Below are 14,867 nucleotides of genomic sequence, written 5' to 3' on the forward strand. Positions count from 1 at the left end.
AGTCCTGTACATCGCTATTAGGGATCCTTTAATGGTTATAGGGATCCCTGCAGGGAGTCCCTGAATCACTACAGGAGTCTGTGCATGGAGCAGTGCATGACTACGTGGGTGTACAGAGGGCTATAGGGTTCCTACACATCTGTAGGGATCCATGCATGGGGCTGTGCACAGCTGCAAAGCTCTGGGTCTGACTCTGGTGTCTGCCGCAGCCATAGGGGTCTGGGCATGGCTAAAGGGGCCCATGCACGGCAACGGGCTCCGGCCAGTGGGGTTGTGTGGGGCCACGGAACAAGGGGTGAGACCCTGTGGCCACAGCCTCACAGCCCCCCAGGTGATGCAGGGTCCCTGTCTGTGTGGGGCAGGATGGCGGACGCGGTGCTGGCAGCGCTGGGGGCGGCAGCCCCGTTCCTGCGGCCAGGGGAGCGGGAGCGGCTGGCAGCGCAGACCAGACCCTTCGACCCCCGTAGCGAGTGCTTCGTCCCCCACCCCCGGGAGGAATTCGTTCGGGGCCGGGTGACGGGGCGGCAAGGAGGGGAGGCCACCGTCCAGACTGAGCTGGGAGAGGTGGGCAACTGTGGGATGGGGGGGTGAGGGGAGGGGGGCAAGGGGCCATATGGGGCAACAGATTAATGGGGGTGAGGGGATAATGGAGGAGGGGGCTAAGGATGGAAGGGTTGATGGCAGGAGGGGGCATAGGGGGTGACTGGTGGGGGAGATAAGAGGGAATTGGGCATCATGGGGGATGAGGGGTTGGTGGGAAGTAGGGAGGTGAAGAGTTAAGGAGGGAGGGATTAATGGGATGAAAGTAATGGGGGAGGGATTAAAGGAAGGAGGGGGGTTGAAGGTTTGGGGGAGACCAAAGGAAGGGGAAACCAGGCTGATAGTGGTGGGGGCCCTGACCCATGGAAGTCTCACAACAGATGGGGGGTACCCCCCAAACCACAGGAGACCCCTCTCAACCCATGGAAGAAATCCTACCAATGGAGCACCCTCTATCCCCCAAGCCATGGACATCTCCCAACCCCCACCCCCATGTCTCCCCATTCCTCCCAGACGGTGACGGTGAAGGAAGCTGACATTCACCAGCAGAACCCCCCCAAATTTGACAAGATCGAGGACATGGCAATGCTGACCTTCCTCCATGAGCCTGCTGTCCTCTACAACCTCAAGGAGCGCTATGCCTCTTGGTTGATCTATGTGAGCCTTCCCACAAGCCCCTGGAGCACCTGGGAAGTAGGCGAGGCCTTCTCCACAGCCTATGGGGTGGATGGAAAGTAGTAACCCTTCCCTAAAGCTTTTGGGATACCTAGTACCAGATGGGGCTTCCAGAGAACCTATGGGCCACCTAAAACCTGTTGTGGCTTTTTCATGGACTTTGGGACACCTAGAACCTGGTGGCCCTTTCTCCAGCTCTCTTGGGCTGCCCAGACCCAAGACATCCCATTTCTAGACTGCCTCAGCCACCAAGACCCGAGATGTTGTATCCCCTGACCCCTTCAGCAACCCAGATCCAAGATGTCACTTCAATAGGTCCCTTGATAGGACATAATGTGTTCCATCCCCAGGCCCCTTGGGCCATGGACACAAGAGATGTACATCTCTGCATGTTGTGGGCCACCCAGACCCAAGATGTCCCTTCTACAGCCCCTTTTCAGACAACCAAGATCAGGACATCCCGTCACCACATCCCTTGGGCCACCTAGACCTAGCATGTCCCCACTTGGTGGGGTGGCACCTCCTGGCTCTGACCTGCCTGCCCTTTTCTTCAGACCTACTCAGGGCTCTTCTGTGTGACTGTCAACCCCTACAAGTGGTTGCCTGTCTACAATGCTGAGGTGGTGGCTGCCTACCGGGGAAAGAAGCGGAGTGAAGCTCCACCCCACATTTTCTCCATCTCTGACAATGCCTACCAGAACATGTTGACAGGTAAGAATGTCCTGTGAGGACCTCAAACTAGAAGACCCCATTCCAAAAAATGGTTCCTGACTCAGAACTGGTTCTCACCTGAGAGGATGGAGAACTTCAGCCTCAACCCCAAGACCAAGATGTTTCCAAACTTCATCCCACCTGACTCCTCTTTTTTCTTGGCAGACCGAGAGAACCAGTCCATCCTCATCACGTAAGGCCCTGCTTTATCCAGCCCCACCCCATAGCAGTGGGGTGGGATGAAGTACCCACCAGGATGTTATCCAATATCTCACTGTTGCTCCCCCAGCGGAGAATCCGGGGCGGGGAAGACAGTCAACACTAAGAGGGTCATCCAATACTTTGCCAGCATTGCTGCCATTGGCGACCGCAAGAAGGAGGTGACCAATAGCAGCAAGGTGAGTTCTCAGTCCATGTACCCTTGGCAGAGAGTGTACCCCAGTGGTATCCACACCCAGCATTGTCCCACCCCGTCCAGGGCACCCTGGAGGACCAGATCATCCAGGCCAACCCTGCCTTGGAGGCCTTCGGCAATGCCAAGACCCTCCGCAATGACAACTCCTCCCGATTTGTGAGTGATGGGGGTGGGTTGTATGAGGAAGGGTCTGTGGGGCAGTTTGCTGGACAGCGTCTATGGTCTGGGATCTTCTGCATGGAGGCAGCCACCTCCACCTCCTGCCACTGCTTTCCCAGGGGAAGTTCATCCGGATCCATTTCGGGGCCACCGGGAAGTTGGCATCAGCTGACATTGAGACCTGTGAGTGGGTTGAGAGCTCAGTGAGAGGCTGTCTTGTAGTCCATTATCCATCCATAGACTTATCTATCCATGGATTTATTCATCCATACTAGGACTCATCCATGTATGGACTCCTCCATCCACCCACAAACTTCATCCATCCACCCAGGAGCTCCATTCATCCACACATAGCGCCCTTTCTCCCTCCATCCAGTCGCCTCTTCATCTCCTTCTCCTTATCCCACCACTGGCCTGACCGTCCATCTCCGATTCTTTGTCCCTCCACCTCCTTGTGTCTACCTCCCTCCCTCCTTGCCTGCCTTCACCCATGTCCATCCCTTCATCTGTCTTCATGGTTGATGGATCCATCATCTCATCCCATAATCCATCTGACCTTCCATTTTCCTTTCTTCTTCCCTCCATCTCCTCATCCCACCATCCATCTCTCCATATCTCAATCCATCTCACCCCAACCTCTATCCTCCTTCTCTCCATATCCACCTCAGACCTCCTGGAGAAGTCCCGTGTCATTTTCCAGCTGAAGGCTGAGAGGAACTACCACATCTTTTACCAGATCCTCTCCAACAAGAAGCCAGAGCTGTTGGGTGAGTAGGGTGCTTGGCCTTGAGTCTTCTACTTCCTCTCCTCCAATTCTGTGCTCCTTCCTGGGGCAATTGAGGATGATTTGGGGCTGTTTAGCCAGTGGAAATGCTCAGATTTTCTCTCTATCCTGGGCCCACGGAGCAGAGATGCTTCTCATCACGAACAACCCCTATGACTACAGTTATGTCTCCCAAGGAGAGGTGACTGTGGCCTCCATTGATGACTCTGAAGAGCTGTTGGCAACTGACGTAAGTGGTAGGGTGGGCAGGTGGACATCCCCATGATGAATTAAAGGTGAAGTGCCAGGTAGATGGTTGAGATAGTAGAAGACGGATGGGTAGAGGAGAGGAGGAACATAGGGATGAGAGGTGGAGAATAGGAAGGGTGAAAGATGGTGGGTTGGTGGAGTGGGATGATGTGGGGTGAGAGATAGAAGGTAGAGAGTGGAGGAGGTTGTGGATGGAGATAAAAAACAGGTAGGTGAGTACTTAGGTGGACAGATGTGTCCATGGGTGAATGAATCCTCAAACAGATGGATGAGCCCATGGTTGCATGAATGGAGTTAATGGTGAATGGATGAGACCATGGAGGGATGAGTCCATAAATGCATGAGTCTATGGATGGATGGATGGATGGATGGATGGATGGTTAGAAGAGTCCATGGATAGGTAAATGGATGGACGTAGTCCTCAGATGGATGGATGGAGGGGTGAATCCATAATGGGTGAGTCCATGAGTGGATGAGTCTGCAGATGGATGGAGGAGTTGATGAGCTGGAAGGGCAGAGAGACACAAATGGTGGTCAGCAGAGAGCCATGACCACAGCTGGTGGCAAGGCCCTCTCTCTATCACCCAGAGCGCTTTTGATGTCCTGGGCTTCACGGCTGAGGAGAAGGCTGGTGTCTACAAGCTGACAGGCGCCATCATGCACTTTGGCAACATGAAGTTCAAGCAGAAGCAACGGGAAGAGCAGGCAGAACCAGATGGTACTGAAGGTGAGTGGGTACAGGATGACATAGGTCTTGGGGTCACCAGGTTAGGTGGAATCTGACAGCACTTCTTTTCTTGATGCTCTGCAGATGCTGACAAGTCAGCCTACTTGATGGGGCTGAACTCAGCTGATCTTCTCAAGGGGTTGTGTCACCCCCGGGTGAAGGTGGGCAATGAATATGTCACCAAGGGGCAGAATGTCCAGCAGGTGTACTACTCCATTGGGGCCTTGGCCAAGGCTGTATATGAGAAGATGTTCAACTGGATGGTGGTGAGGATCAACAACTCCCTGGATACCAAGCAGCCAAGGCAGTACTTCATCGGTGTGCTAGACATCGCTGGATTTGAGATCTTTGATGTGAGGACTGAGGGGGTGGCAGGGCATTTGTCCTCTTGAGGGTTGTGTTGATCCTCTTGGGAGTTGCATTGACTTCATTGATACTACTGGGCATTTTGTTGACCCAGCTCAGGTTCACCTACAGATCTCATCAGGCATTCTGTTGACCCTGCTGGGTGTTGAGTTAATCCAGTTAATCTCATCTCCTTTCTCCTTCCCCAGTTCAACAGCTTTGAGCAGCTCTGCATCAACTTCACCAACGAGAAGCTGCAGCAGTTTTTCAACCACCACATGTTCGTGCTGGAGCAGGAGGAATACAAGAAAGAGGGCATTGAGTGGGAGTTCATTGACTTTGGCATGGACCTCCAGGCCTGCATTGACCTCATTGAGAAGGTACCACCTCCCTCAGGGCCTCATGGGGGCTGAAGGGACTTTGGGGGAAGGGGCCCCAGAGTTGGTTAGGTGGGTTGTGCTTAATATCCTCCACCACCACTTTTCTTCCTAGCCCATGGGGATCATGTCCATCCTGGAGGAGGAATGCATGTTTCCCAAAGCCTCAGACATGACCTTCAAGGCCAAGCTCTTTGATAATCACCTCGGCAAGTCAGCCAACTTTGGGAAGCCACGCAATGTCAAGGGGAAGCCAGAGGCCCATTTCTCTCTTGTCCACTATGCTGGCACAGTGGACTACAACATCATCGGGTGGCTGGAGAAGAACAAGGACCCCCTAAATGAGACAGTGGTGGGGCTCTACCAGAAATCTGCCCTGAAGCTCCTGGCCAACCTCTTCTCCAACTATGCTGGGGCAGATGCTGGTGGGTGAATGGATGATGGGGTGGTGGAGCAATGAGTTGATGGAGAAGACTGCTGTCCACTAGTCACCTTCTTTCCTGTGTTACCCTGTGCCTCTTCTCTCCAGGTGGTGATGGAGGGAAAGGGAAAGGAGCCAAGAAGAAAGGTTCTTCCTTTCAGACTGTCTCAGCACTGCATCGGGTGAGGGATCTACGTAGTGGACCCCCTTTGGGGCAATGGGAGGATATCTCCTGAGTGGTGGATCACCCCTTCAGTCCCACAGACCCTCTCTTGCTCTCACATTAGTCAGCTTGTTCTCTCCTCCGTCCCTCAACAGGAGAACCTCAACAAGCTGATGGCCAACCTCAAGACCACCCACCCTCACTTTGTCCGCTGTATCATCCCCAATGAGCGGAAGGAACCGGGTGAGCAAAGGGTAGAGCTGAGGGCAGGGAAAATGGTGGTAGGTGTGGCTTGTGGCTGACACCACCACCCCTCTGACCCACTGCCAGGTGTGATGGACAATCCCCTAGTAATGCATCAGCTGCGCTGCAACGGGGTGCTAGAGGGCATCCGCATCTGCCGCAAGGGCTTCCCCAATCGCATCCTCTATGGGGACTTCCGACAGCGGTAGGCACAGAGGAGAAAATGTGGGAAGGTAGTGGACAACCTGAGTAGGGCTGACCTCAGGGTTTTCATGTCCTCTCTGGTCACCAGGTACCGCATCCTGAACCCTGCTGCCATCCCTGAAGGGCAGTTCATTGACAGTCGCAAGGGTGCTGAAAAGCTCCTGGGATCCATTGACATTGACCACAACCAGTACAAATTTGGACACACCAAGGTAAGGGCACATGATGTCTCCATGGTCCTACCACACCTGGGGTCATGTGGACCCCATGGTCTCACCACTGATGTGTCCATCTGCCTATCCACCCCACCCCACCATCCATCACTTCATTTCCCCAGCAATCCATCCATCTGTCCACAAACCCTTCCCAACCGATTCACTATCTCACTCACCTCCTTCCTCCATCAGGTCTTCTTCAAGGCTGGGCTGCTGGGACTTCTGGAGGAGATGCGGGACGAGCGCCTCTCCCGCATCATCACCCGCATCCAGGCTCAGGCCCGAGGGCAGCTCATGCGCATCGAGTTCAAGAAGATCCTGGAGCGCCGGTGAGAGAGGAAGGGTGTTTCTCCTTGAGAAGGGATGTCTGGTGGGTCACCAGATTTGTGGTGTAGTGGCATCTGTGTCACCATTCTAGAGACTCACTGCTGGTGATCCAGTGGAACATCAGGGCCTTCATGGGGGTGAAGAATTGGCCTTGGATGAAGCTCTACTTCAAGATCAAACCCTTGTTGAAGAGTGCTGAGACAGAGAAGGAGATGCAGGTGGGAGGAGGTGATGAGACGGGCTGCTGGGGATCCAAAATGTGCTGGGTGGGGTTGGTGGATGAAGGGGATTGGATGTGGCTGCTGATCTCCTGGTCTCTGCTTTAGAACATGAAGGAAGAGTTTGGGCGGCTGAAGGAGGCCCTGGAGAAGTCGGAGACCCGGCGCAAGGAGCTGGAGGAGAAGATGGTCTCCATGCTGCAGGAGAAGAATGACCTTCAGCTCCAAGTGCAGGCCGTAAGTGAGACTGCCCCAAAAAACTATGTCAGGGGGGTGACTAGCAGCCCTCCAGGGCCACCCTACTTCATCTACCACTCCAATACAGGAGCAGGACAACCTCAATGATGCTGAGGAGCGCTGTGACCAGCTGATCAAGAACAAGATCCAGCTGGAGGCCAAGGTGAAGGAGCTGACAGAGCGACTGGAGGATGAGGAAGAGATGAACGCAGAGCTGACAGCTAGAAAGAGGAAGCTGGAGGATGAGTGTTCAGAGCTGAAAAAGGATATTGATGATCTAGAGCTGACTCTGGCCAAGGTGGAGAAGGAGAAACATGCCACTGAGAACAAGGTGAGGGTGGAAAGAGGCCTTGACCTTAAATTGTGGGGATTTGCATCAACACAACCTGGAGGAGATCCAAGGCTAGTTGATCTGGGCTACATGAACATCCTTTGGGTTCTCTACCACTGCAGTGGCCTCACTGGCCAAGGACAACAGCAGCATCACTCAGCTTTGCCCCACCTCTGGTACTAAGCTGGAGGCCTAGTGTTTCTCCTCTTTCAGGTCAAGAACCTCACAGAGGAGATGGCCGGGCTGGATGAAACCATTGCAAAGTTAACGAAGGAAAAGAAGGCCCTGCAAGAATCTCACCAGCAGACACTGGATGACCTGCAGGCAGAGGAGGACAAGGTCAACACCCTGACAAAGGCCAAACTCAAGATGGAACAGCAAGTGGATGATGTGAGTGTGGTCTGGTCCTACCATGAGTAGTGCTAAGAAACTTTCTAGGGCAGGTATGATGGAAAACTGAGGTTTCCTCCCATTTTCATGTTTCCACACAGCTTGAAGGCTCCCTGGAACAGGAAAAGAAAGTCCGGATGGACCTGGAACGGGCCAAAAGGAAGCTGGAAGGTGACTTAAAGCTGACCCAGGAGAACATCATGGACCTGGAGAACGACAAGCAGCAGCTGGAGGAGAAGCTCAAGAAGTAAAGATGGACCTCTTTCCCTGGTCTAAACTGGGGGCAAGGGCAGGGACCTCACTGCTAACTGCTTTCATTTGCAGGAAAGAATTTGAGATCAACCAGCAGAACAGCAAGGTTGAGGATGAGCAGGCTCTGGCTCTGCAGCTCCAGAAGAAGCTGAAAGAGCTGCAGGTGAGGAATCTATTCTCTGCTTATTTGGACGAGACTAAGAGCCTCCAGTTGGTTGGGTTGAGGTGAAAAGTCTCCATCTGGTTAGGCTGAGTTTAGGAGTTTTCAGTTGGCTGACAAATGTTCAGATGTCTGGCATGAGCTGAAGTGTTTTCAGCTATTGGGGTGCGTTGGGTTGAAAAGTCTCCAGCTCAATTGATTGAGTTGAGTGCAGGAGTTGGGTAGAGCCAAGTTTGCTGACAGCAGCTCCATCCCTGGACCACAGGCACGGATTGAGGAGCTGGAGGAGGAGTTAGAAGCAGAGCGGACAGGCAGAGCCAAGGTGGAGAAGTTGCGCTCAGACCTGTCACGGGAGCTGGAGGAGATCAGCGAGCGGCTGGAGGAGGCGGGTGGTGCCACATCAGTGCAGATTGAGCTCAACAAGAAGCGTGAGGCAGAGTTCCAGAAGATGCGGCGGGACCTGGAGGAGGCCACGCTGCAGCACGAGGCCACGGCTGCTGCACTGCGCAAGAAGCATGCTGACAGCGTGGCTGAGCTCAGTGAGCAGATTGACAACTTACAGCGCGTCAAGCAGAAGCTGGAGAAGGAGAAGAGTGACCTCAAGCTGGAGCTGGATGACCTCAGCTCCAACATGGAGCAACTCATAAAAGCCAAGGTAGAAGAAGGCCAAGGTGGATATCTTATCTCCACCGTGGGCATCATTCTCCTTCATTCCTTCCCTCCATACTTTCCTCCTTCAAGGTGGGCATGGAGAAGATCTCTCGCACCATGGAGGACCAGGCAGCTGAACACCGGGCCAAGCTGGAAGAGACACAACGAGTCCTCAATGACACCAGCACCCAACGGGCCAAGCTCCAGACTGAGAATGGTGCGAACCCTGACCCACCATACCCCTTACTCCACATCCTCAGCCCCTGCCCCACATCTTAAATCCCTGCCACACCTTGAAAACCTGCCCTACCTCTGCAGGAGAGCTGTCCCGCCAGCTGGAGGAAAAGGAGGCCCTTGTCTCTCAATTAACTAGGGGCAAGCAGTCATACACCCAGCAGATGGAAGACTTGAAGAGGCAGCTGGAGGAGGAGATGAAGGTGAGGTTTGCGGGATGGCTGATAGGGTCTCCAGGCGGGCCACAAGACAAGGTGTCCTACACCCTCATGGTGGTAGCACCAAATGGAATTCAAGTTCAGGCCAGTTCAGTGGGGTGGTTGCATCTTAGAGTGGTTGAGTAGGGTTGCATTGGTCTAACAGCTGAGAGGTTGGGCTGAACACATCAGTTGTGAAGCAGCTGGGTTGGTCTATAGGTGGCTGGGTGGCACTGCATGAGGGGGAAGTCAAACTGGGCCAAACTAGAGGTACCCATGTTTAGCTTGCTCTGGGTCTAGATGTGCTGAATTTGAATGATCTAGAGAAGGTTTGGCTGAGAAATATCAGTGCTTACTGGTATTTCTGAGTTTGACCTACATATAGGTCTATTGCTCCTACTCCTTACCTCTTCCTTCCAGGCAAAGAATGCACTGGCCCATGCCCTCCAGTCAGCCCGGCATGACTGTGACCTTCTGAGGGAGCAGTATGAGGAGGAGACAGAGGCCAAGGCTGAGCTCCAGCGCTCACTCTCCAAGGCCAACTCTGAGGTGGCACAGTGGAGGACCAAGTATGAGACAGATGCCATCCAGCGCACTGAGGAACTGGAGGAAGCCAAGTGAGTCCTCTCCCAATGAAAGGAAACCTCTATGAGGCAGGGAAGAGTGCACACCCTTCCACTGTAAAAGAATCTGGAGAAAGTATACGGATCTGGAGATGGTAAAAATCCAGAGCCTCAGCAAATGAATAGGAAGAATAAGGTTTTAGTTGGCCCACTTCGTCCATAGGTCCCCCCAGTCAGGTTTTATCCCATGGCAGGAAGAAGCTGGCCCAGCGGCTGCAGGAGGCTGAGGAGGCGGTGGAGGCGGTCAATGCCAAGTGTTCCTCCCTGGAGAAGACCAAACACCGGCTGCAAAATGAGATTGAGGACCTGATGGCAGATGTGGAGAGATCAAATGCAGCAGCTGCTGCGTTGGACAAGAAGCAGAGAAACTTTGATAAGGTAAGAGGACACAGTGGTGAGACAGGAGCAGATGGGAGACATGGGGACAGAGAGTGACCTCTTGCTTTGCTCCAGATCTTATCTGAGTGGAAGCAGAAGTTTGAAGAGTCACAGATGGAACTGGAGGCATCACAGAAAGAGGCCAGGTCCCTCAGCACCGAGCTCTTCAAGCTGAAGAATGCATATGAGGAGTCGCTTGAGCACCTGGAGACCTTCAAAAGGGAGAACAAGAATCTCCAAGGTGAGACGGTGGTACTCCTCCTGCCCACCTTGCTCTCTACCACATTCCACCAAGTCTGATAAGATCTTATCTGAGCAGAGGAGATCTCGGACCTGACGGAGCAGCTGGGTGGCAGCCACAAGACCATCCATGAATTGGAGAAGGTCCGGAAGCAGCTGGATGCTGAGAAACTGGAGCTCCAAGCTGCATTGGAAGAGGCTGAGGTGAGCCAAATCACATCCCCATGAGTGCCATGTTGTCCTAGTGTTCTCTGTGGCACTCTAATTTCTGTCTGTCTCCACCAGGCCTCTCTGGAGCATGAGGAGGGAAAGATCCTGAGGGCCCAACTGGAGTTCAACCAGGTGAAGGCAGACTATGAGCGCAAGCTGGCCGAGAAGGATGAGGAGATGGAGCAGGCCAAGCGCAACCACCTGCGCGTGGTGGACTCACTGCAGACCTCTCTGGACGCTGAGACCCGGAGCCGCAACGAGGCCCTGAGGCTGAAGAAGAAGATGGAGGGTGATCTCAATGAGATGGAGATTCAGCTCAGCCATGCCAACCGCGTGGCTGCTGAAGCTCAGTCCCACCTGAAAGGAGCCCAGGCTCACCTCAAGGTGGGATTACCCACCTATAAGGAGGTCTTCTTAGGCCCCTGAGCTGCTGGCTGATCTCCATTATATTTATCCCAACAGGACACCCAGCTGCAGCTGGATGATGTGGTAAGAGCCAATGAAGACCTGAAGGAGAATATTGCCATTGTGGAGAGGAGAAACAACCTTCTCCAATCTGAGCTGGAGGAGATGCAGGCAGTGGTGGAACAGACTGAGAGGGCTCGCAAGCTGGCTGAGCAGGAGTTGATTGAGGCCAGCGAGAGGGTCCAGCTTCTCCACTCACAGGTGAGACATCACATACCTTCAAGGATAGAAGTCACCTCCATCCATGGGTGTGGGCTTCTAATGAGTTGAGTTACCAAGATCTCCAGATCCTTTAAGCCTGCAGAGTTGGCAGGGAATTGGGCGTGTTTAAGTACTGGGGGGGTTGAAGAAGGATGGGTCAGCAGTTCAAGAGACACCTCCTGAGATCCTCTGCTCTAATTCCAGAACACCAGCCTCATCAACCAGAAGAAGAAGATGGAGGCCGACATCTCCCAGCTGCAGACAGAGGTGGAAGAGGCCATCCAGGAGTGCAGGAATGCTGAGGAAAAAGCCAAGAAAGCCATCACTGATGTGAGTGCTATGGTGGGACCAACATCTAGGACACCTTCCAATGGAGGGTGAAGTAGAGCATGCTTTGGTCCTTCTTCTCTGCTTGCTTCTCTCCTTGGGCAGGCGGCCATGATGGCCGAGGAGCTGAAGAAGGAGCAGGACACCAGCGCCCATCTGGAGCGGATGAAGAAGAACATGGAGCAGACCATCAAGGACCTGCAGATGAGGTTGGATGAGGCTGAGCAGCTGGCCCTCAAAGGGGGCAAGAAGCAGTTGCAGAAGCTGGAGGCTCGTGTGCGGGAGCTGGAGAATGAGCTGGAGGCTGAGCAGAAGCGCAATGCTGAGAGCATTAAGGGTCTCCGCAAGTCCGAGCGTCGTGTCAAGGAGCTGAGCTACCAGGTGGGGCTCCTGGGCTGGCCCAGGTCAATTCCTGCCCCTTGGCCTCAGGGCCTCATATTTCATGCTGTACATGACCTCGAACATGGCCGACCTGCTGGCCAGAGAGACACAGGCTGTCTAGATTTGATAAGAGACCACCCACTGTATGTACGTGAGTACCCAGAACATGGTCTGCGCCATGAGCTACCCAGGCCACATCTCAGTGTCCCAGTATCTATGGGATCTTATGGGGGCATGATCCATAACCTCAGGTGGGACCTCATCAAGGGCAATAAGACATCCTCCTCCTGCTCCCAGAGCTCAAGCCACCCACAGATCTCGAGAGGCTCCACTCCCCAAGAACATCATTAACTGTCTCCTGACTGTCGTAGCTTGGGTGGTGATTCCAAGAGCAGGTAGGGTCAGGTCATGATCCATACGTGTCTCACCCTACAGACGGAGGAGGACCGTAAAAATATGGTCCGGCTCCAGGACCTTGTGGACAAGCTCCAGCTGAAGGTCAAGGCCTACAAGCGACAGGCAGAGGAGGCGGTGAGCATTGGCTGAGGCAGCCATGAGACCACCCCCAGGAGAGGACAGTGTGGGTTTAGGATGTGGGAGAGGATGTAGAGAATAGCAGGCAACCATGAGATGAGGTAGTCAAGGGGTGGTGGGTTGTCAGGGAATGAGGAGGGTGGGTTAGTTGTGGGATTGAGAGATGATGGTGGAGGGAGGGAGGGAGGGAGGGAGGGAGGGAGGGAGGGAGGGAGGGAGGGAGGAAGGAAGGAAGGAAGGAAGGAAGGAAGGAAGGAAGGAAGGAAGGAAGGAAGGAAGGAAGGAAGGAAGGAAGGAAGGAAGGAAGGAAGGAAGGAAGGAAGGAAGGAAGGAAGGAAGGAAGGAAGGAAGGAAGGAAGGAAGGAAGGAAGGAAGGAAGGAAGGAAGGAAGGAAGGAAGGAAGGAAGGAAGGAAGGAAGGAAGGAAGGAAGGAAGGAAGGAAGGAAGGAAGGAAGGAAGGAAGGAAGGAAGGAAGGAAGGAAGGAAGGAAGGAAGGAAGGAAGGAAGGAAGGAAGGAAGGAAGGAAGGAAGGAAGGAAGGAAGGAAGTTTATGTGGGTGGAAGATTGGATGGATGGATCATTGAGTAGATGGTTGGGTGGTTTGAAAATGGGATGTCTGAAGAAACAGGGGTTTCTATTGAAGGCCTGATGGAGCAATAAAACAGTCAGATGTATAGAGAGCAGATAGGGTGGCAGGAGGCCAGACAGAGCTGTGTGGGAGCCTCCCTGGTGTCTCTGCCCCCTTCAGGAGGAACAGGCCAACACCAACCTGGCCAAGTTCCGCAAGGCACAGCATGAGCTGGATGAGGCAGAGGAGCGTGCCGACATCGCCGAGTCCCAGGTCAACAAGCTGCGGGCCAAGAGCCGCGACATTGGAGCCAAGGTGGGACTCTCCCCTGCCCTACAGGTGCCTCATAGGCCCCCCCATGGCTGCCCCACAACAGCCCCTTTTTTTCCTCTATCAGAAGGGACTCAATGAAGAGTGAAGATCTGGATCCCCAAGTATCCTACCTGAACTCGCAGCTGCCCCATTTAGACTTCCAAGTGCCCAACTCCCCCTAGCCCCTCAAGCTTGGAAAGCCAATAAAAACCACTGAGCAGCAGCCATTTGTGTGGGGTTGAATTTGTGTGGGGAGGGTGGGGTTATCCCATTGTATGGTACCTGTAATATGGATGGAGCCCATATAAGTTTCTAGTAAATCTGAAATTTATGAAGAAGAAATTTATGGGATGTGGAAAAAGGGACAGGCCACATGGAAGCATTGTCAGAGCATTCAGGGATGCAGTGAGGAAGGCCAAAGTCACCTTGGAACTGAATCTGGCAAGGGATAACAAGTACAACAAGAAGGGCTTCTACAGGTATATCAGCAGCAAAAGGAAGATTAGGGGAAATATGAAGCCACTGCTGAATCAGATGAGAGAGCACCTCTGTGGAGAAGGACCTAGAATTCTTGGTGGATAACAAGTCGACTATGAGCTGGCAGTGTGTCCTTAGGGCCAGGAGGGCCAATAGTGTCCTGAGTGCATTGGGAAGTGTGTGACCAGCGGGTCGAAGGAGATGATGCTGCCCCTCTATTCGGTCACAGTGAGGCCATATCTGCTGTGGTTCCAGTTCTGGGCTACTCAGCACAAGAAAGACAAGGAGTCACTGGAGAGAGTCCAGGGGGCCATGAAGATGATCTGAGATCTGGAGCATCTCTCCAGGGAAAGAAACTGAGGGAGCTGGGCCTAAGTCTAGAGAAAATTCAGAGAGGATCTCATCAATGGTGGGTGTCCAGAGGATAGTGCCAGACTTTTCAGTGGTGCCCAGAGACAGGACAAAAAGCAATGGCCATTAACTAAAACACAAGAAGTTCCACCTCAACATGAGGAAGAACTTCTTTACATTTAGGGTGGCAGAGCTCAGGAACAGGCAGCCCAGGGAAATTGTGGAGTCTCTCTGTCTGCAGACATTCAAAACCCAACTGGGCACGTTCCTGTGTAAATTCTCTAGGTGACCCTGCCTTGGCAGGAGGGGTTGGACTGGATGATCTTCTGAGGTTCCTTCCAACCCTAAAATTTTTGTGGATTGCCAACCCGTGTGGACCTGGTGCACCCCACAGGATGTTGCAGCCCACCCCACAGTGCAATATGATTTCACCCATGGCGTGTACCTGGACCTCAAACTGCCTCACAGGGTATCTCAACCTGACTCACACCAATCCGTATCTGTGGGTGGGAAGAGATGTGCCTGAGGGCACATAGAGAACCAAGGAGGGAAGGTCCTCAGGAGATGGGGAGCAG

At 53.5% G+C, this 14,867-nt stretch overlaps 1 protein-coding gene across 4 annotated transcripts; it reads left to right on the forward strand.

The window, feature by feature from the left end:
• Nucleotides 1–363: 363 nt before the first annotated feature.
• Nucleotides 364–13,627, forward strand: LOC135305454 (myosin-6). Of its 4 annotated transcripts, none has more exons than XM_064429151.1 (38): nt 364–564; nt 1,054–1,197; nt 1,770–1,926; nt 2,092–2,119; nt 2,216–2,324; nt 2,405–2,497; nt 2,620–2,683; nt 3,169–3,267; nt 3,410–3,513; nt 4,122–4,260; nt 4,345–4,613; nt 4,815–4,985; nt 5,098–5,407; nt 5,512–5,585; nt 5,722–5,809; nt 5,897–6,014; nt 6,102–6,225; nt 6,421–6,557; nt 6,647–6,773; nt 6,882–7,010; nt 7,099–7,341; nt 7,555–7,731; nt 7,833–7,978; nt 8,056–8,146; nt 8,409–8,798; nt 8,885–9,011; nt 9,113–9,231; nt 9,646–9,842; nt 10,043–10,226; nt 10,302–10,467; nt 10,546–10,670; nt 10,752–11,060; nt 11,139–11,342; nt 11,547–11,672; nt 11,775–12,050; nt 12,486–12,581; nt 13,333–13,467; nt 13,550–13,627. In XM_064429151.1, exons 1-38 carry the CDS (start codon nt 364–366, stop codon nt 13,568–13,570), a joined length of 5,817 nt encoding a protein of 1,938 aa, XP_064285221.1. In that variant the 3' UTR covers nt 13,571–13,627. The 4 variants fall into 4 exon arrangements, with proteins under 4 accessions (XP_064285221.1, XP_064285228.1, XP_064285237.1 ...); XM_064429158.1 differs by having other exon boundaries at nt 13,553–13,627; XM_064429167.1 differs by having other exon boundaries at nt 5,524–5,585.
• The last annotated feature ends 1,240 nt before the right edge of the window (nt 13,628–14,867 follow it).

The sequence above is a fragment of the Passer domesticus genome, chromosome 1 (genome assembly GCF_036417665.1).
Source record: "Passer domesticus isolate bPasDom1 chromosome 1, bPasDom1.hap1, whole genome shotgun sequence".
Classification (NCBI taxonomy): domain Eukaryota; kingdom Metazoa; phylum Chordata; class Aves; order Passeriformes; family Passeridae; genus Passer; species Passer domesticus.

What these genes read in the sequence shown, in the direction of transcription:
- LOC135305454 (XM_064429151.1), top strand. Translation starts at nt 364, where the DNA reads ATGGCGGACGCGGTGCTGGCAGCGCTGGGGGCGGCAGCCCCGTTCCTG. An exon ending in TCCAGCTTCTCCACTCACAG is followed by an intron (nt 11,343 to 11,546) that starts GTGAGACATCAC and finishes CTCTAATTCCAG; the next exon opens with AACACCAGCCTCATCAACCA. An exon ending in GCCGCGACATTGGAGCCAAG is followed by an intron (nt 13,468 to 13,549) that starts GTGGGACTCTCC and finishes TTCCTCTATCAG; the next exon opens with AAGGGACTCAATGAAGAGTG.